The sequence below is a fragment of the Mustela erminea genome, chromosome 4 (genome assembly GCF_009829155.1).
Source record: "Mustela erminea isolate mMusErm1 chromosome 4, mMusErm1.Pri, whole genome shotgun sequence".
Lineage (NCBI taxonomy): Eukaryota > Metazoa > Chordata > Mammalia > Carnivora > Mustelidae > Mustela > Mustela erminea.
In genome coordinates this window covers 14,425,689-14,447,059 of record NC_045617.1, presented here as the reverse complement: position 1 = coordinate 14,447,059, position 21,371 = coordinate 14,425,689, and the positions used below count along the sequence as shown (strand labels likewise).

Below are 21,371 nucleotides of genomic sequence, written 5' to 3'. Positions count from 1 at the left end.
ACTCAACATAAACTCTGAAAGATCCTGGCTTTTCTGATAAGGATGAGACAGCAGGTCAAAAGGGACCTGCAGAGAATGACACCAAGGAAGTCAGCGTACAAGGCTGAAAGTTGTTCCCAGTGAGAGCTGCCCCGCTGACACAACGGTGGCCATGGCCATGACCTGCCACTTCATGTGGGATCGGGTCCCTTCCTCTCTGCTTTGTTCTTCGGTAAGGGTTTGTTTTCAGAGCCCATCATAGAGACTCACGTGGTGACTACTCAGGGACAGCACCTCACTCTTCTACACAGGTTACCGCTGTTCGATTGAGAGTTTTTTCTCCCCCGCCCGCCCCAAATTCCTCACGCTGAATTTGGGCTTAGAAAAATAACGATGGAAATGTTAGATCTTAAGAACAGCTAACTACTTTTACAAGCCAGACACTTATTCAGAATCTAAGACCTAAAATCTAAGGGGAGTCATATTTCACTAATTGAATCCACAGCTTCAGAGAAACAAAAATTAAGTAGCATCAAAAGCAGATGTTTAGTATGTATTTTCTATGTGGTTAGGTTCCATTTTTCAGGCTAGTAAATTTTTCTTTGACTGATTTAGTCATTTCGAAACATAAGACTTGGACCACAGGAAACAAAAAATGATTAAGAATCCAGTTCAAATTTCTTTCCCTTTCCTCAGGGGATGAGAAGGCACTGATTGAAGGAATAGAATAATGATAATTACATTCTCTTCTTGTAGGTCTGGTAACCGTTTTCTCTCCTACCTAGGAAACAGGAAGTAAGGCAGTTTTGGTCCCCAGAGTTCCCCAAGGGTGGGGCTACATAAGCTGTTTATTTTGGAAATAATAGAACAGTAACCACTTTTGCCAGGAACATTCTTTGGAAGATTAGTGAGGATTGGAAATGCTAAACATTAAATAAAACATTACTTTATAAAGCATTTCATTGTTTATATAGAGCAAACTCTGCTCCTTCAAAGGATGATAATGTGTGAAAATGACCTAAACTTTTTATGAGGAAAGATCCCATGTAATTCAAGAGATAGTATTACATGCCCATATGTCTGGGTCCCTTCACAAAGAGAAGAAATCTTTTGGGGGGGGCCTAAAGGGACTGGTTATTCTTTGATACATACAGAAGTCCAATTCGTTAAAAAAGATGGCCATGATAGATATGACCACGAAGCACCGAGAAATGGTGTGCTTATGGCCATACAAGACTGAGGAAGGGGCTTCGGATCTCCTGAATCCTGCAAGCCCCAAACGAAAGGTACAACCTCACTGACATCTACATTCAGTTTTTTCCCCAATCAACATTAGTTAATTTCAGATCAACTATGAATTTTTTTACACGAAGGCAAATGGCCCTTTTTATGGTAACAATAATGGAAACAGGGCTCTTTCACTCCTACAGTTGGAAAAACAATCTCTTCAAATAACTCGAATTATAAAAAAAGAAAATCAATAGTTTGTATGCTGGAAACTCATTAGACGAAAGATGAGGAAATTTATAGATACTTTAAAAATAAACAAGGTTCAATTTCGATTCAGTGAAACACTGTATTTTCCAGTATTTACACTTTTTACAATGCTCAGGAAGTCCTTCCATTTGTGGGCAGGGTCAGGATTTTACTCTATCTGAAGAATTTCTGTGGCCCTGGGCAGCAGACCAGGTGTGAGTTCTGCAAGCGGCCGCAGAGCTCAGCCCAGCCAGCCCTGACCCATCTCAGACCTAACCTTCCAACATGTCAGGAGTTGCTTTCCCCCCAGAGAATGTGGTTTGCAAACAGCTGGTGATGTTGTTATCAGAGTCATTGGTATTTGAGCACTTCCTGTGAGCATTACTTGCATAGAAATCCTCAGGATTTTTGAAAGTCGAATGCTATTCATATCCTTATTTTACAGATGAGAAAACGGGTTATTTGGCCTCAAGTTCCAGGATCTTGCCCCAGGTCACCGAGTGAACAACTTGAGGTACTCGAGGACGGGGACACTTGAGGATAGCAGTTGCAAAGTGACGGTCCAAGAACCTAGTCTGACCTCTGTTTGGCACACAGATTATTTTTAAGTTCTAGAATCAAATGGCAGTGTTTTAAAACTGGGAGATTTTTAGATATAAATCTGAATGTCCCTTCTCTGGAAGATCTAGCAATGCTGCCTCTAAGTTCTCGTATGACAATAGCTCAAGCTGAGGAACAGCTGCTTGACATGAGACCAGCCCGCCAAGGTCCTGACGGGGCCTGCTTCGCTCATTTATATGCCTGTGGCAGGCCTGAAGCCCTGGGATTTGTGCCCTCACCCCTTCATCCCCACCCCTCAAACCTCCTTTTTAATCCTGACATGTGCCACCTGCGAACGTATCAGGCTTCCCCCTTGCTTCCTATCTGCTCTAAGAGGTAGGGGCGCAAGAGAAGCTTTCCTTTTTAGGATGGTGATGATGATGATGTTCAATGAGCCAACATAGAGTACATCATCCGTTTTTGATGTGATTTTCAACAACTGCAGCTCTCTCAATAACTATTCCAGATGTGGAACCTTGAAGTCTTTCCCTTTGATCTGGTTTTAGAAATAAGGTTCATTCACATATCACCATTAGGGGGAAAAAAATAAAACATTCTACATTAGATTGATAATACTTTTTTTTGTAAAAACAAGTAAACTACTATCAACTTTTCGTCTCAGAAAATCATCTTCATTTGCCCAATTATATTCCCTACTCCCTAATTTTAATATTTTTAACATTTTCCTTTTTGCTTTAATTCGTAAAGTCAGATTGCATGTACATATTAAAGTATGTAAATTTAAATTTAAAAAGCAGTATTTTGCCTTTGTTTGCATTTATTTAACCAATAGTGAGTTAAAATATCTTTTCATACGTTCATTGTTCACTGGCTATTTTGTATGTCTCTTCATTTGAATCATCTCTTCATCTTTTGTCTAGACCTCTATTAGGTGACCTTTTCATATTGATTTATAAAAGATGTGTGGAGATTATGGGAATTAATTCCTTGTTATGTGAATTATACAGTTTCTTCCCTATTTCTCTGTCTTTTCCTATGTTACTATGTTTTTGGTCATATAGAACTTTTTCATTTTTGGGGCGCCTGGGTGGCTCAGTGGTTAAGCTCTGCCTTCGGCTCAGGTCATGATCTCAGGGTCCTGGGATTGAGCCTCGCATCGGGTTCTCTGTTCAGCAGGGAGCCTGCTACCTACCCCCTCCTCCTGCCTCTTTTTCTCTGCCTGCCTCTCTGCCTACTTGTGATCTCTCTCTGTCAAATAAATAAATAAATTCTTAAAAAAAAAAGGAGGGGTGGTGGGGTTATGGACATTGGGGAGGGTATGTGCTACGGTGAGTGCTGTGAAGTGTGTAAACCTGGAGATTCACAGACCTGTACCCCTGGGGCTAATAATACATTATATGTTAATTTAAAATTTTTTAAAAAATAACTTTTTCATTTTTGTGTAGTCGTTTTTTGGTCATATAGAACTTTTTCATTTTTGCGTAGTAGTTTTAAAGAAGCTAAAATTCTGGGTGTGGAGCTTACTGACAAAGATCCTTCCCATCTTAAGATTTTTTTAAAAAATATATATCCAGAACTTTTCAGATTTAAGTTTTTATATTTAAATATTGATTCATCTGTGATGCTTTTTTTACTATAAAGAATGGAACAGGAAATCTAGCTTATTATATTTCAAGTGGTTTGCCTAATGCTTTATTTTTGTTTTATCCACTGATTTGAAATACTACCTTAACTATTAATCAATGTCCCTTAAATATTGGAGCCTCTTTCTGGAATATTTATTCTGTAAATTTTTTTGTTCATTCATTTATTGTGCCAATGCCAAACTATTCTAATTATTGCAATATTGTATTTTAATATATGGTAAAATTAAATTAGCCCCTCAGAACTCTTCACTTTCAGAATATTATGGTTTTTTCACATTTATTTTGTTCAGATAAATCTGGAATAATTTTGTCACATTTTCTATCATTGTGTTACATTCCAAATAACTTAAATTTATATGTTAGTACAGAAAAAAAATCATCTTTTATTTAAAATGTTGTATTCCTCCGTAAGAATAAAGTTTATCTGTCCATTTCACATTTTTTTTCTACCCAGGTTTTAAAATGTTATTTGTTGAGAATCCAAATATTTCATATTTTGTTGGTATTACAGATGGAAAATTCTTATTTCTCTAAGTTGTTTTTTGTTTGTACATGGCAAAGTTATGGATTCTCCATTTTTTTAAAAAAAAAGACTCATTTATTTATTTGAGAGAGAGAGAAAGAGCGAGCAGAGGGAGGGAGGAGAGAAAGAATCCCCAAATGGACTCTCCACTGAGCACAGAGCCCAACATGGAGCTGGAGTCCAGCACCCTGAGATTATGACCTGAGCTGAAATCAAGAGTTCGATGCTTAGCCAACTGAGCCCACCCAGGTGCCCCTGGATTCGCTACTTTATTTATTTTTAATAAGCCAGTCATCTTACTAAATTCTTCCTTTTCTTCTAACAGTTTTCTGTTAATCAGGTTTGATGTTCCAGACCACATAATTACACGATTAGCAAAAAGAACTGAAAATACATAGTTTAGTCTGAAAAGAATCGTCATTACACCGAGAACACAGAAGCAGTCAGAGTGTATGTCGGTCAAGTTTCCACCACAATATTGGTGTCCTGTGCCCTGCCAGCATCTGACTCAGATAAGAGGTTTCCCTGGTATTGGAGTTCTAAGACCACACCCTGCCCTTTGGCCCTATCTTCTCCCTCCTACACATTTTTCATCAGCTTCTTTTTCATCATTCTTTCCTCTACTTTCTCCAACATACTTTCATCCCCATGTAGGCATGCCATTACTCTTCGGATCTTAAAATGTTTCTTAAGCTTATCATTTCTCTGCCACGCCCCATAGGGAAATTCCTGAGTCATTCATACTCTCCTCTCCAACCTGTCTCCCCTCGTCCTCACTTTCCATTCCGAGTACCTCAGCCTTCCCTCCTCAGCTGCAACAGCTGCTGCTGACGTCACCAAAGACCTTCATGTCATGAGATCTAGTGGTCAGCTCCCAATCCTTTTCTCACCCCACTGACCTGCAAGTAGCTTCCAGGAAACAAACTCTTCATCTTTCTCCCATCTCCCTGGTTTCTCCTTTTCATTCTATTTTGAGGGCTCCTCTACTTCTACCAAACCCTTAACACTGGAGTGTTCCAGCACTTGATTCTGGGAGCTGGGTCTTCGTCCCTCCTCAATCCCTTGGGATCTTATCAAACCTCACGCCTCAAGGACCATCTAGAGGATGAGGACTCCAGTCTATCTCTCACCCCTGAATTCCAGCCACGAAGTGACACTGAACAGGCATCTCAGACTTCACCTTTACAAAATTAGACTATTGATTAACTACTCTTTCTGTTCCTCTGATATCTGTTCCTCAGATAGTTCTCACCTTTACAGAATCTAGGAAGTTCTCATCACCTCAATCTCTATACTCTGCCCTCTAACTGGTGTCTGAGCTTCCGCCCTGGTCCCCTAGAGTGGATAAAGCCTGATCTTGTCACTCCTTTTGATCTTGTCATTCCCAGAGACTCCAGTGGTTTCTTATTTCCTTCAGGGTAAAAACCAAAGTACCTACAATGCCTGTAAGATCCTTTGTACCATGTCCCGTTACCTGTGTCGGGCTCTAACGGACACCACTCTCTCCTTGCTCACTCCACTCTAGCCACAGTGGCCTTCTCGGGGATGATCCCACCCGGGACCTTTGCACTTGCTTTCCCCTTTGTGTAGAACTCTCTCCTTCATATCATCAGCAAAGTTTCCTCCTTCAAATGTGACCTTCGGGAGGCTTCCTTGGACACCCTGTTTAGAACCGCCAATCTACGCAGACTGCCTTTCTCCATCGACTCACGTTCTGGTATTTCACCTAGAGCTCTCATCATCTCCTAACTTAATATATAATAATGGGTTTTAATTTTATTTATTTCTGTTTCCCCCAACCATAATCCTCTGAGGTTAGGAATGTATAGACATAAACACAGACATATTGATACAAATATAGTTATTTTCAACCCTCCTTCACTCTGGTAAATAAAAGAGCAGCTGATGCATAGTTGCTTCTCAATAAATGTTCCCTTAATTTTTGTATAGGATAATAATAGTAATTTCTAATTTTTATAGATTAAAAAAGAACAAAATTAAAATACTGGACAGTATCAGAATGAAAGTTAATGAGGAGAAGTCTGGGTGAATGTGTTCTGAGGTTCTTATATTGACATAGAAGAAGATTAAGAAATAAACTTAGACTTTGTTAGGTATGAGTGGTAAAGAATAGATACGGGGAAAAAAGCATTCAACCACTTAAAAATAAAGGTTAAAAAGGAGAAAAAAGAAATCAAAGGAGGAGAACAAAAAAATAAAAAACAAAAAATGAGGTAACAGAAGCCTACGCGGATCAGTAATCCCCGTAAACTTAAATGAACTAACCTCGTCCTTTCAAAGTCATAGATTTTCTGATTAGATAAAAGTTTAAAACCAACAAAGTACAGCCAATTTTTTTTAAAGAAGCAAATCTAAAACAGAAGGACACAGAAAGGATAGAACCAAGGAAAGTTAAAGGATACCTCAAGCAAATATTACCCCCCAAAAGCTCCTGAAATCAAAAGCTCCAAAAACATAAAACAGAAAATCACTATTTGGGAACTGTAAGGTCATCACGTGAGACTAAAAAGGTTCAATTCACCTAGAATATATGACACTGTAAGGTATGAGCCCTAGATTAAAAAGCCTGAGTATATCTGAAAAACAGAATACAGACGAATAAAAGAAAAATATTAAAATATTATAGAATATCTTAACCTATGACCTATGTTTAAATACTTTAAAACAGTATATTTGCTAAATGTGGATGTTTATTTTCATTTTCTTTCCTTTTCCTATATTGCAGTCTGCAGGTCTATGGATTTCACACAGTCCTTACAAAACCTATCTGAAAACCAATGCCAAAGTGTGTGTAAAGGAGATCCAAGGGGAAATATGTGTCCTTCCCCAAATCTCCCTTTGGGGACACCAGGCACAGAAAAGGTCCCGCAGCAATGCCCTAGGACTGAGCAGTGTTGCCGGGCTGGCCTGCTGTGGAGGCGGTGGCGGGAGCCCTCACCTGGATGTTGAGCTGTTTGTCGTGCAGCGCTCTCTGCAGCTCCAGGAGGCTCCCCTTGAGGGTCCTCAGCTTTACAGCCAGCTGCTCAGCCTCCTCCTTCGTGTGAGCCTTGCCCTCCAGGAGCAGGTTCTCATTGTGGACTGAGAGTTCCGATAAGGCCACCACCTTCTGCTCGATCTCCACCAGCATGTTCTGGAGCAACAGAAATGAGGAGCACATTCACGCGCCCTGCGGGTCTCCGTGAAGATCCTTTCTCACATAGAAGCGCAACACCTCCTTCGTCTGTCACTGGAAGAGTATGCCTTTGGGGTTTTTCCCTACTTCTCTGACAGACCTGAACAGAGGTTATGCATTTTTAAAAATTCCTTGAGCTTCCTAATTTTTTTTCTGTTCTTTAAGTTTAGATATTATATAATATTATATAATGGAAAACATACTGGAAAAGCACATGGAAAGCATATTTCTTCTAGCCAGCGGATAAGGGGAAAAGACCATGCCTTTGTGGTATCCCATTATTATGATTGTTTTATCATTTTAGTGTTACATTGTAATGCTTATGACTGGTAAGAGTAAAGACATCATAAAATCAACCCTTAAGTGTCAACTTAAAGCTGATTCTCTCTTTCTAGAAACTGCTTTTTTTTTTTTTTCAGATTGCTGCTCTCATTTCTTGATTTTAATTTTTTTTATATAATACATTTTTAACCTTGCATTTCCAAAAGTTTTCCTAAGAATTTTACTCTCACTTTCTGTGGCAACTCTTTAGGGCTGCCTTTTCTTCTGAAATAGAGGCTAAATTTAGAGAAGGAGAAAACTAGTCTTCCTTCTCCCAACGTAAGATTTAAAACAAAAACTAACAAATTACAAAATAAAAACATCACAGCTAAACAAATAATAGCCATTTTATTTTCTGCAGAAATCACTGTTCTTATATTCCTTAACTCTGAACTTTTTAAAATGTGCTAACTTATAGTCAAAGTAATATATTAATGAGAAAAGATATTTTAAATCAGAAAAACTACCATCGACTTGTAAGAATATATGTTGGAACCAAGAAACCTGAACTAAATGGAAGCGTGAAATGTTTAGCGTAATGGGGCTTAACGGATGATTTTCTGAAGATTATTTTTGAGAAACTAATATAATTCTGTGCCGAACAGACTTTTCCATTAGGCACAGCTGGCACAGTGCTGAGAGCTCATAATACTTTCAGAGAGCCAATAAAAATCTTAATTTTAATTTCTTCTAAAATCAGAAAAAAGAATGAATATAATAATGAAAATGTATTAATAAATCCACTGTGGATCATATCACTCCTATACCAAAGCAGTTATAAAATAAAAATATAATTTTTGTTATTTTATATTGGAAGATACCCATAGAGTCCAAGTGTCCAGGGCCCCAAAAGTTATAATGAGACCCTAGTAATAGCCACAGTTCTAATTCCACGACTGGCTTAAATACTACATTTGAATGGACTGAGGAATTGCTGTACATTTGTGTGATTCCATATGCTTCTAGTTTCTAAAAATGTTGTCAAAATACCATTTCAATACTTCATAAAAACCCTGAAATGTATTATCTGAATTGTGGAATTTATGTATAGCTATAAAAATAGAGACATCCAAAAGGGAGAGGTAGGAGTAATGGTAAGACATAATTTGGGAACGCTAGTTAGTACATGTGCTAATTTTAAGCACTAGCAGGCAACGCAAAAAATAGACACTTCTTTCCAGCAAGAAAGGATGATATAAAGAACAGAAAACACTCACACACGGCTCTCTACTCTCTACCATCCAGGCAGAGAATAACAGTGCTTTGAATACACATAGATAAGCTGGCTAGAGAGATTAAAATCCAAGTTACAATGATCACTGTTACAATAAATCCCAAATCATAAAAGGAACGATCAAAATAGCATACTACATATTAAGAAAAAAGACAGTGTTCCTTCATTAATGGTTTTTGCACATTTCCTGATTCTAAATAGGAGCCATATGAAGTCATGCATACTGATACTTACTGCTGCGGATTAGGTAAATCTTTCTAGATACGTGTTAGTTTGTTAAATGAAAGAGCTTCTAGATAGACTTCACCCACGTGTGAAGTCTATTATGTTGCTAATCACTGAAATTCGGTGACTGGTACCTGGGAGTTCATTATCTATTCTCTATACTAATACATGTGTCTTAAAATCTCCATGATGCAGAGATAAAAAATATTACAATAAAACCTTAATATCATTAGTCTTTACATTAATTCCGAGTGGCTTCACATCAGAGGAAGGTAATGTTCTGCTCCAAAAGACAACCTTCCTATGTTTAGTCTATCTCTTTATAACTGACAGTTTTTCCAAGTTTTCCAAACAATGTATCAGAGTTAGAACCAAAATTACAACAGAGCACCTAGAGACACCTCCTGTTGTGTTCATCCACAGTCTGATTCACTGACAGTAATTCTTTTCATTGGGTCTGTAGTCCTTACTAGCCACTAAATATAAATACCGTAAGTGTTTTTGGTATTTATGGTCTTTAAAAAATGTCCTTTTTAGGAAGCTGAAGATTTTCTAAAGAGTAGATACCACTGGTAAAATTTTTCAAAAGACTAAATTCAATTTTGGATATCATTTAGGTTTTTATAAGGTGTTGCTTTTCTACTTTCTAACTATATAAAGCATATGGATTGTGAAAAATCATATATCCATACCAAGTCTTTTTACTATTTTGTTTTCTATAGTTCAACAATATACTTTCTGATGTTGGCATTTTCCTTCATGGCCATTTTTGTACCTGGCAGTCCACCAGCTGGGTCTCCATGTCCATAGGCTCCGTGGCTGTGCCCAGTGCCGTGTCCAGAGTAGCCTTCGTGCTCAAGAGCCAGTGGTCCAGCTCGTCGGCCTCACAGCGGTACCTCTGCAGAGCCTGTTCCTGTCTCTGTTCCTCAAGCTGCTCACTTAACTTCTCCTATGAATTAAGTAAAATGTAACATAGATCACCACCAGGTAAAGTCATGAGGATTCAACACAAAAGAACCGGTTCTTTTTGGTCCTGGTTGTGCATCAGAATCACTGCGACTTATAAAGAAAAAAAAAAAAAAAAACCAACCCATACTTTAGCCACATCCCAGAGCAATAAATGAGAGTTTCTGGAAATGAGTCTCAAGATTAGTATTTTTTAGAGGCGCCTGGGTGGCTCAGTTGGCTAAGCAACTGCCTTCAGCTCAGGTCATGATCCCAGAGTCCTGGGATTGAGCCCCATGTCAGGCTCCCAGGGAGTGCTGCTTCTCCCTCTCCCTCTGCCTGCCACTCTGCCTGCTTGTGCTCTCTCTCTCTGTCAAACAAACAAACAAACAAACAAAACTAACCTAAAAACAAAACAAAAAAAGAAAAGAAAGAAAGAAAATCCCTGTCTTAACTTTGCAGGTCACCTTAAAAAAAAAAAAGAAAAAGATCAGTATTTTTTAAATGCTTCTCTGATGATTCTAATGTGAACCCAGAGTTTAAGCTTCTTACATAATATGCCTATGGGGCTAGGCAGATAATGTAAATAACGGAAATTAACCAAGGATTAGAACAAAACAATGGCAGAAGATGGTAAACAGCAATAGATACTTTACCTCGATGTCTGGGAAAGTGTAAGGAGTGGTGGGGACAGAGCACCACCATAAAGTTTCAGACACGTGATTCCCCACATGAAGCGTGGGCTCAGTGGTACGAGTTTCTTGAGTGAAAGCAGAAATTCAAATTTTTTGGTTACAACTTTGGATTTTCTCAAGGATAGCAAATAATTCATATTTTAAAAAAATCAAGGCCAATCACGTCATTTTAAAACTCCATAAGGATTTCATAGTGTGATTAGGAACAGTATTAGTGAATTCAAAAATTAATTCTTAAGACAAGGACTGTAAATACCTTATTTTAAAAATTATTTCACTAATAACTTACTATTGTCGTTATTTTTAAAATTTCTGGGGTCACCTTAGAATCATCAGAGAAGCTTGCTGAAAATAGAGATTAAATATAGCTTACACCTTATTTTAAATTTCTCTCAAAAAATACATGAATATATGATTTGACTAATCTTACAATAGGTAAAACTGGTAAGAGCCTACATACAACAGGTCTATGTTCAACTGAATTACAGCATAACCAGCAGCTAAATAAATACTCTTAAGTTCATATAATAAGAAATGTATTGAGAGCTGATTATGTGCTTCACCCTAGAGACACCAGGAGAGAGAAACTTGAAAAATCCTTAAGAGGTCCCCAGTCTAGGGGTGCCTGGGTGGCTCATTTGGTTAAGCGTTTGCCTTTGGCTCAGGTCATCATCTCAGGCTCCTGGGATCGAGCCCTGCGTTGGGCTCTCTGCTCCGCAGGAAGCCTGCTTCTCCCTTTCCCTCTCCCCCTGCTTGTGTTCCCTCTCTTGCTGTGTCACTCTCTGTCAAATAAATAAAATCTTCAAAAAAAAAAAAAAAAGAGGTCTCCAGTCTAATCAAATTTATAGAAGCAACAATATGAACATCATTTATATTTAGGGCCAGGAATTATAAGAAAACAAAGAAAAAGCAAAATAACTTACTTTGTAACCTATGTTACTGTCACCAAAATTTATCTATTAAATGTTAAGGAACATGAGAACCAGAATTGCAAAACTGTTTTCATGAACTAATGTGCTCAAATTGGTTAAGGATGACTAAAGATTTACTCTTCAGAGTATTAGTAATACTAGTCATAAAATGCCCTTATTTAAACAGAACAACCCATTATGCAAACCCTTCACAATTATCCTTCCCAAGGCTCACGTCTACCAAGTTTTGCTTTTCCACATTCTCAATTTTTCATGCTGAAATGAGTCAGAAAGTGGTGAAAAGACACATTCATGGCTCCACACTGACTCAGTGCTCTATTCACGGGACCCTCCTTGAGACACACACAATACCAGCTTCTTCTTGAGTGGGAAACCATAAAAATGTCGATCACGTAAACAACCCGCACGCTTGTCAACACAAGTTGGGGACTGAACGTGGACGTGAGCGGCACCTTCCGAGTCACTCGTTACCTCCAAAAGCTGTCGCTTCCCTGAGGCCTTCATCTTGATGGTGGACATGCGCTCGGCCAGGACGGTGAGCGTGGACTGCAGGGCCAGCTGCTCTGCGGGGTCGGACTCGGGGGACTCGGACACCAGCTCCTCCGCGAGCGATGACTGGAGTGCGCTGATCTCATCTTGAAGCATGAGGATCTCGTCCATCAAGGCCTGTGGAGAAGACTGTGCAATCACAAGACTGTATGTATTTTTTGGGGTCTGAGGAATCACATCCCTAGCGGAATCTCACCCCGAGATGAGTGAAGGTAGTTCACGGGCAAGTCGTTGCACCAGCAAGTGGGTCCCACTAACTAAAGCTCTGAAATGAAAGTACCAGAATGAATGCCAGGACGTTTCTGACTTCAAAACTGATCTGAACCAGTTAATTAGTCCTCCTGACGTTCGGTTAGGCTCAGCTGCCGTCCAAGGAGAGGGGTCATGCTCAGTCTGAGTCTACGATTCCGTGTTGAAAACAGAATTCACTATTTTCTTCCTCTACGTGATTTTCACCCACTCCCCATATCCCCAAGTCTGACACAACACCGCAGTTTAACCCAAAGCTCACGTGACTCTAGACCAGGGAGATCCGTCCCCTGTTTCTATGTCCTCACCCTTTCCTGGTTGTCTCCTGTCCATTCCTGCATGCTCACACGGGTGTATCCCTTACCCAGACATCTCTCGTAAATTTTAGGCTTTATACTCAACGTACAGGTTTCCTGGTATCTCCAGTGTGAACCATACAAAGCCTGCTTCCTCCTCGGTCTTCCTCATCTCGGTGGAAGGTAACATTCTAGCATTGTTCAAGCTCAGGACCTAGGAGTCTCTCTTCACAGCCTCCCTCTTCCACTCGCCACATCCAGGGCAGCACCAGTTCCTCCCGGATGTATCCTGCAGGTCGCCTCTGCCCCACCCCAGGTCAGAGCCAGCTCTCTTACTGAATTGCTCTAATGCTCTAAGGGTTGGCTTTCCTGCTTACGGGTTTACCTGGCCGCTCCCCTCGACTCTGCACAAAGCAGTTGGAGTGAGCTTTTAAAAAGGTAATCAGATCCTCTCACTCCCCTGCTTTAGAATACTTAGTGGCTTCTTGCCTGTAAAGGAAGAGCCAGACTCCTTGCCCTACTTGTACATCTCGCCACGCTCGTACCGGTACCTGCTCATGAAGTTCCTGCCTCCTGTACTCACGCTAGGACCTCCAGGTCTTTTGGGGAAACAGCACACGGACTTCTTTATTCACATCCATCACGATTCTATACACGGTTTTTATTTCTCGGCTTTTGGTATGTTATGACTTGCTCTTTAGGATCTTGACAGGAGAAATTCTTATTTAGGACTTGAATGGTATGTTAGGAAAAACAGGTGCTGGGGCATTTGGGTGGCTCAGTAAGTTAAGCCTTTGCCTTCGGCTCAGGTCATGATCTCAGGGTCCTGGGATCGAGCTCCACATCGAGCTCTCTGCTCAGCGGGGAGCCTGCTTCCCCCTCTCTCTGCCTGCCTCTCTGCCTACTTGTGATCTCTCTCTGTCAAATAAATAAATAAAATCTTAAAAAAAAAAAAAAACCCAAAACAAAACAGGTGCTACCCCAGCCTTCCTATTTACTAATATTTCATAGTTGCTAACATCCCCGTACTTGAATGGTTCACAGCTCTGCCACCGACTGCAGGCTTCAGGGTAAGCCCAGTGCCTCCTCGGAGTGGGCTCTCAACAAATACTAAAAAGCCAAACAACGAAAAAAACCTTCTCTTCTCCTACTATCAAGTGTCATCACACTCAATTGATTTTTAAATATTTACACTGAAGTTATTCTATACATCTAGAGAAGTGCACAGACTCCTAAGTATCGGTCTGTACATTTTCACAACCCATGTCCTGCCACTCAGATCAAGAAACCAAAAGGAACACAGGCACTCCTTTCCAAAATATAGAAACCACTTTACACATCAGTAAGAAAAGAAAAGGAAGGACTCCAGCGGACCAAAGATTTTTAGCAGGCAGTCCCAAAAGAGGATATCCAGATGGCCAAGAAGCATAGGGAAGAGTGCTCAACCTCGTTAGTCATCAGGGAAATGCAAATTACAACCACAGTGAGATACTGCTAGGAACCCTCTGAAAGGCTTAGGTGAAGAAGATCCCCAAAGCAGGTGACAGTGGCGTACCATACGGAGGTGACAGTAACCAGCCCTTCGCACAGTCAGTATTAGCAACTTCCATCATCGTGACAGGGAGGGAAAGAAGCCAGACACAGAATACCTCAGGCATGATTCCATTTTTATAAAGCTCAAAAACAAGCAAGAGTAGTCTGTGATGTTTACAGGTCACATGGTGGTGATCTTTGGGGAGGAGGAAGGTCGTAACAGAGAGGGGGTCAAAAGGCCTTGTGGAGTCCTAGGAGTGTTCCTTTTGGTTCTGTGCATTGCAAATATCTGCTCCCACTTTGTGACATAGTTGTCCCTTAATGGGAATGACTTCCCTCCTGCTGCCTTTCAATAAAATAAAGTTCTTAATTTTATCATAGTCTAACATATCAGCATTTTCCTTCACCAGAAAAGTTAGGGTTAGACTTGGTGTCCTATTTAAGAGATCTCTGCCTACCCAAGCTCATGAATTATTTCTCCATGTCCTCTTCTAGAAGAAGATACTTTAAATAAAGTACGGCCCATGAAATGTATCAGTTCGCAAAGTGCTTGTTACCAGTTCACGACAAGATTGAGAGAATGTAGGTGTCAAGAAATTTTTAAAGCAACTTGACATTGACATGCTTAAGCAGTATCTTACTTTATTTTGCTAAAATACTGATCTGATGGGTCAGAAATTTCAAAAATTAAGTACTACAGATAGTTTGAGAAGTTTTGTTTCAAAACTTTTTTTTAACCTTCATATTTAGATCTACAATATACCCAAACTTAATTTTTGTGTCCAGGGTAGGCAGGGGTCAAAATTTTTTTTATACAGATATACATCTGACTCTGGATGACTTATTGAAAATATGTTGTTCGGGCGCCTGGGTGGCTCAGTGGGTTAAGCCTCTGCCTTCAGCTCAGGTCATGATCTCAGGGTCCTGGGATCAGCCCTGCATCGGGCTCTCTGCTCAGCGGGGAGCCTACTTCCCCCTCTCTCTCTCTCTGCCTCCCTGCCTACTTGTGATCTCTACCTCTGTGTCAAATAAATAAATAAAATCTTAAAAAAAAAAAAAAGAAAATGTGTTTTCACCCACTGTTTTTCAGTGTAATATTTGACATAAACCAAGTGTCTCTGTAGGTATCTGTGCACTTATGGCTTCTAATTCTGTTCCATTGACTCAGTTGGGGTTTTTGTGCCAATGCCACACTATCGCAACTATTACTGCTTTGTAAGTCCTACTCTCTGGTAGGATCCATCCATCAACCTTACTCATTTTCTTTTCGGTTATCTTCGCTATTTTTGACGCTTTTCATTTGCAATATATATTTTTATACATGTACAAAATATTTTATTTTTAAAATTTTAATAAGATTTTATTTATTTATTTATTTGAGAGACAGAGAGAGCAAGTGAGAGTGAGCAAGAGAGCCAGAAGGAGAAACAGGGAATCCAACACATGGCTGATCCCAGAGCCCCACTACATGACCTGAGTCAAAGGCAGACACTTAACCAACTGAGCCACCCAGGTGCCCCTTGCAAAATATTTTAGAATTAGCTTGACAATCTCCACCAAATAACTTGCTGAAATGTTTTAATGAGATTGTAATGAATTTAAAGACTGACTTTGTTTGTTTTACTTTGAAATGCCTTTTCTTCAGTAAATTTTCCACTAATTCATAACTATTTTTGGTTATTGTCAAATACATAAAATTCATATTATTTGGTCTCTTTCAAAGGCTTCTCCATAACTAGACTGACCCTATTATGTCTTTTTTTTTTTTTTTTGCACTGACCCTCTGTACGAGCAAGGAGAGGCCCTCGCTACTCTGTGCCTTTCTTCACATGTGTTTATATTTATAGTGCCTCCTACCCACTCCTGTTGCCACTATAAATTTTTAAGATCTGTCTTTCCCAAAAGGCCTGAATTTCCTTTTATCTACTTCCCATCGCTGTAACCCACAATCTCATTGCTTTATTTGTACAATGTGTTGGTGATTCACCCCTAAAAGCATATTTTTAAATCACGTATCATGAGAAGTGTGTGTTTTTTTCAGCTGTGCACATAGTAGGTGCTCCACACATCTAGCTGACTTAATTCTAGCTCACAACAGATAAAAGAGGTATCTGAATCATGAAGCAACCAGAAAGAAAAAAGCCACCTCCTTGAATCTCAGCGGAGTTGACCAGCCAGTGTGCGGTGAGGTCACCAGCTTCTGTTTCAGGCTCACAATGTTCTAAAACAGCTCCCTGCATGGTCTGCAGTAAGGAATAAGTGATTTAGGAATCCTGGAATGGCTGGTTTTCATCCTGTTAGGGTCAAGCCTCCCCATTAATGTTTCAGCTTACTCTCAAGGGGGGAGTGAATGTTTTTAGAAGGTAGCTATCGTTTTAAACTTTGAGGTCCAGCAGCCAAGCTTATTGGAGATGGGGTTTTCTTCTGAGGTAAAATGTTTTGAAATCACATAGAGGGGGTGGTTGAATGACATTGTGAAATTATTAAATGCCACTGACTGCACACTAAAAAGTGGTTAATTTTATGTGATTAGAGAATTTCAACAAAAAGATCCAACAGTCAAATATGTCTCCACCCCATAACTCTGCCTCAGCTGGTGGCCAGCTCTTCCTTTACAAAATCCGACTTAAGACTAAGAGACGGAGAAGAAATGCACATCTCTGGGTTTCGGACTTGTTTTTACAAGGAGGATATGTGCATGACACTTCTGCGCTTTAGAGAAGTACCTTGGGCTTCTCTAAAATGACTCATTTTGGGGAGAACATGAAGTTCATGCTTGGTTTAACACCAAAGGTATACATGAATTTTATTATGACGTTCAGAACTATGCACACCTCGTTTCAAACTTTGAGTTGTCATGTATACTGAGAAAGCAAAAACAAAAAGAAAATGACCTCAGAGCTCTGCTTACTACCCATCTCAGAGCTTAATGTGGCAAAGACAACACACACCTACAAAGCATGAACTGTCCATGACCATGAAGGTCCCTATCAAAGAAAGCCTTATCACTTAGAACAGCCACAAGTCAGCTTATGAACTGTAGGGATGTCTTAAAATTAGATCTACCATACAATTTAGACACAGCACTCCACCCGAATTCAGCAGATTTAGACAAATGTTTAGAGGAAAAACCTAGGAATTCTTTAAAGAAATATCAATACTTCCAAGAGAGAGTTGGGAAAGAAATAACAAGTTAAGTGTTTCTATTAATTTTTAGAAAATATAAAAAACATACCTGATTTCCTCATCCGCATTCAGCTGGAACTTAGAAATAGTAATTCTACAACAGTTCTTGAAATTTTTAAAATGCCTTCCAGAAGCTAAGAACTAATTTAGACTTTGTGATACCGTTAGCTTTTCACGTGGGCAGCTCTGTCCCAGAATTTGTAGAACATAGGTACAGATGGTAAAAGTAGGTCAGATGGAAAATTTTAGATTTGTGATCATATGAAAAACATTACATTATTTATATTTTCTTTGTCTCTCATTAGAGCATTAATATAGTTATTAAGTTCAAAAGATGTGTAATCATCATGAAACTAGCTACATCTCCTCACTGTTAACATTGTTTACATTACCATTCCCAATTTAGAAAGATACAGAAAGTCAAGTGGTTGGCATTAATTACAAGAAAACTCAGATTCATTTCTAATATTTAATACTTAGCATTAACATGCAATTTTGAGTTTTCTCCATTAAATCCCTTGAACAAAATAATAATTGTGTTCTACACGTCTCATGCATGTTTTCACACCAATGCCAGCCACGCAGGGGGTGGTAGCCCTAATTGGGAGCTAATTTGCATCTCCCATTAGGAACTCTGAAATGTCAGGGCAGACTAGCAGGATCCTGTTCTCACACAGTTCCTAAATCCTGGGGGGGATCTAGTGAAGGGTCTTGGCAGGCTGTGGTCAGTCACCTAGGACACTAGCATGATGGTTTTGGTTTTTTTTTTTAATATTTTATTTATTTTTTTGACAGAGAGAGATCACAGTAGGCAGAGAGGCAGGCAGAGAGAGAGGGGAGGAAGCAGGCTCCCCGCCAAGGAGAGAGTCCGATGTGGGGCTCGATCCCAGGACCCTGGGATCATGACCTGAGCCGAAGGCAGAGGCTTTAACCCTCTGAGCCACCCAGGCGCCCCAGCATGATGAGTTCTGAACAAAGGCGGAGATGACCCTGAGCATTAAGAGAGTCGAACTATGTCAACCCTCCCTGGAACCCCTGGTCCTGATAATCTGAGCCGGCAATGCTTAAATTCACTCCAATGCACCCCTGGGATAATTTATGCCAAATTCCTTTTGAATGCTTAGAGAAAACTGGAACCAAATGGAGGTGGTTTTTCTCCCTGCTCCAGGCATAGGGCTGGGGGCGGCGGGCAGGGGAGCAGACGGAATCCTAGTGAGTACCTGGTGTGACACAAACAACACCTCAGTAACCGTGAGGCGGTGGCAGCTACCGTATCAAAGAGGACAGTGGCACTTGGGAGAAAATTTCACTGTAATCGTCACCTAAGTCCCTGGTTATCCTCATGTTTGGTTTATCCAGGTAAACAAAGATAGCCTTTAATTTTCTATTTTTATAACACCCTCCCCAAACCAGACCAACTATGGATGACCTTGGGACAGCAGAAAGCACCAAAGAAGGCAGTTTTAACAAAATAAGGCTTAAAAATGGGTGGTATCCACTTTGGTCTCTATCGTAAGAAGTTATCAGAGTGTCAAAAACCTGAAACTACTATTTCTCAATAGGTTGTCTCTAGATGAAATGTTCTCATTTTTGTGTTCTACTGTAAGGTCCTATACTGTAAAAGAATGAAATCTTGTTGTAGACTATACATATGAACAATTAGCATATTACAAGGATATCCTGGATTCCAAAAACAAAGTACAGAGTTTCACTCTTAAAGCTCATAAATGTCCCCATACTTGACAGATACGCGTATCATGCCATGCTTTTACAACACTTCATTTGCATCTAAAAATACCTTCCTTTTCCTCTGCCTTTTATAGCATCATCACATGCTCCTTCTTTGTGCTTGGGGTCGGTAGTGTTTCCCCCATCAGCATGACTGCATATTTAGGTGACCACCTCAGCACCCTTGGCCCCATCATACCCGATTGTGCATTAACAGCACACTCGATCATGTTGCTGAAGCATTAACTAGATTTTAACATATGCACTTTCTTCGCATGCATTTTAAACGGATGCATTTTTAACATCTTTCGGAGTTAGGTTAATGTAATCATCTCGGTTTCTCATGGAAAACTGAAGTTTTGCCTAGTTTATATAACTTTTAAATAATGATTCAAGTCAGGGACAACCCTAAGGGTATAACTTTGAATATAGGTATAACCCTATTCTTCAACTGCTTCTTTGTTCACTTAAGCCTGAGAATTATTCTCTCATGATACTGGGAAGCTGCTAGGCACGCACCGGCTAAATTTCTTAAAAACAACAATAACCAGAGAAGGGGGACGTGGGGTACATTCTATTCCTATAACAATAGCTCACAACAACAATAAAATAAATTGGCACGTAGTAGTAGGAAAGGCGCTCTGTGTGACAGAAGTAAAGAAGCAATACTAATGCAGGCAGCTTTCTTTAATTAAGTTCGAGGTCTGAATTTCTATCTTCCCCTCTGAGATCCCTCCCTGAAGCAGTGGTGGAAACAACCACCTTTTGGAATCTTGTTTACTCTGTAAGAACTGATATTAAAAAAAAAAAAAAAAAAAGAAGTCAGTCTGCTCTCCCAAACCATGCTTGGCCGCTTGGCTGGCTGATCAGGCAGTCTTAAGGGTGCACCTACTTAATCATGCAGGAAGCTGAAGTCATTGCTATTATTACCTGATGTTCAGCCATCTGGCTCTCCGGGCTCCTGCCGGGCTCCAGACTCTCACTGAGTTTCATCTCGATGGCCTCCATCTTCGTGGAGATGGATTGGAGGGAGTCCTGGTACTTCTGTTGACGTTCCAAGGCCTCATAGAGACTGCGCTGCTTTTCACTGATCTGGAGAACAGGATGTTACCAAATGTTTCCTAGCCCCTTATCTCCGTGATTATGACAGTTCTTTCCTCATATGACTTTCTTACCTCTGTGGCCCAACAGAGGGTACTCAACGGTGTACCCAGTGTGTAAACTCGCTGCGCGTGTTGCGTAAGACAGTCGCTAAGGTAATCCGTGTCTGGCCGACTTAATGCCACATTTCAGAGACTTACCACATTTTTTAAGGTTTCCCAAGAACGCTGCAAATCATCTAGTTTAGCAGTAGCAGAGGGCTCCAGCCCTGGTTCGTAGAACTCTTGAGGGGGCAGCGAGCTGGGGTGTATCCTTGCGGCGTCGGTCTGCAACCTCTCAGGGGATAGCGCTTGGTAATAAGCAATGTCCTGTGGGGACAAAGCCCAGTGTCAGACTCCAGGGAAAGACAGAGCTCACATGCTCTGGGCACTCTTTGTCCCGTGGAGGAAAGGCTCAGGACCCCCCTCCGTCCCAGGGGACTATAAACTATAGAAGCTAGTAGAATTCTTGTGACAAGAAGAATATAAAGATCATATCGAAGCACATTACAGTTTCTTTTCAATTTTGGCTTCTATTAAAAAATGAACACATTTGCCAGTATTTCAATTGGCAAAACTCATTCTTAGTTTTTATTTGGTAAAATGAAGATACAAACGATTTGAGCGGAACACATGTTTAAAGCCTGATTAGTAGGGCAAAAACAGAGAATCCAAATGATCTTATTTCCCAAAATGTTGTTTCATGTATTGGTGAAAGCTCTAAAAAGTACTTGATTTATTCATTTTTTTAAAATTAATTTTCATTTAAAATCAACATAGAAGACTGGTGAATCACTGACCTCTACCTGTGAAACCAATAATACATTATATGTTAATTGAATTTAAGAAGCACTTGATTTAAATAAATCTGTACGTCATTTTTAAGACACAGCCAGACCTTCAGTATTTGTGAATCCATTAATCACAGAAATTAATTAAAATATTTTAATATTAAATAAAG

General features: G+C 39.9%; 1 protein-coding gene across 16 annotated transcripts in view; it reads right to left on the bottom strand.

The window, feature by feature from the left end:
• The window catches only part of SYNE1 (spectrin repeat containing nuclear envelope protein 1), a 462,745-nt gene that overhangs the window by 135,491 nt on the left and 305,883 nt on the right, over window positions 1-21,371 (bottom strand). For 12 of the 16 annotated variants that reach the window (XM_032338689.1, XM_032338697.1, XM_032338702.1 and 9 more), the window contains 5 exons: window positions 20,573-20,740; window positions 20,202-20,363; window positions 12,202-12,408; window positions 9,934-10,107; window positions 7,145-7,336 (listed from right to left, as the gene is read on the bottom strand). In XM_032338689.1, the coding sequence (XP_032194580.1) occupies window positions 7,145-7,336; window positions 9,934-10,107; window positions 12,202-12,408; window positions 20,202-20,363; window positions 20,573-20,740 (903 nt within the window). The remainder of the gene's footprint in view (window positions 1-7,144; window positions 7,337-9,933; window positions 10,108-12,201; window positions 12,409-20,201; window positions 20,364-20,572; window positions 20,741-21,371) is intronic. The other 4 variants (XM_032338692.1, XM_032338693.1, XM_032338698.1 and 1 more) reach the window with 1 other exon arrangement.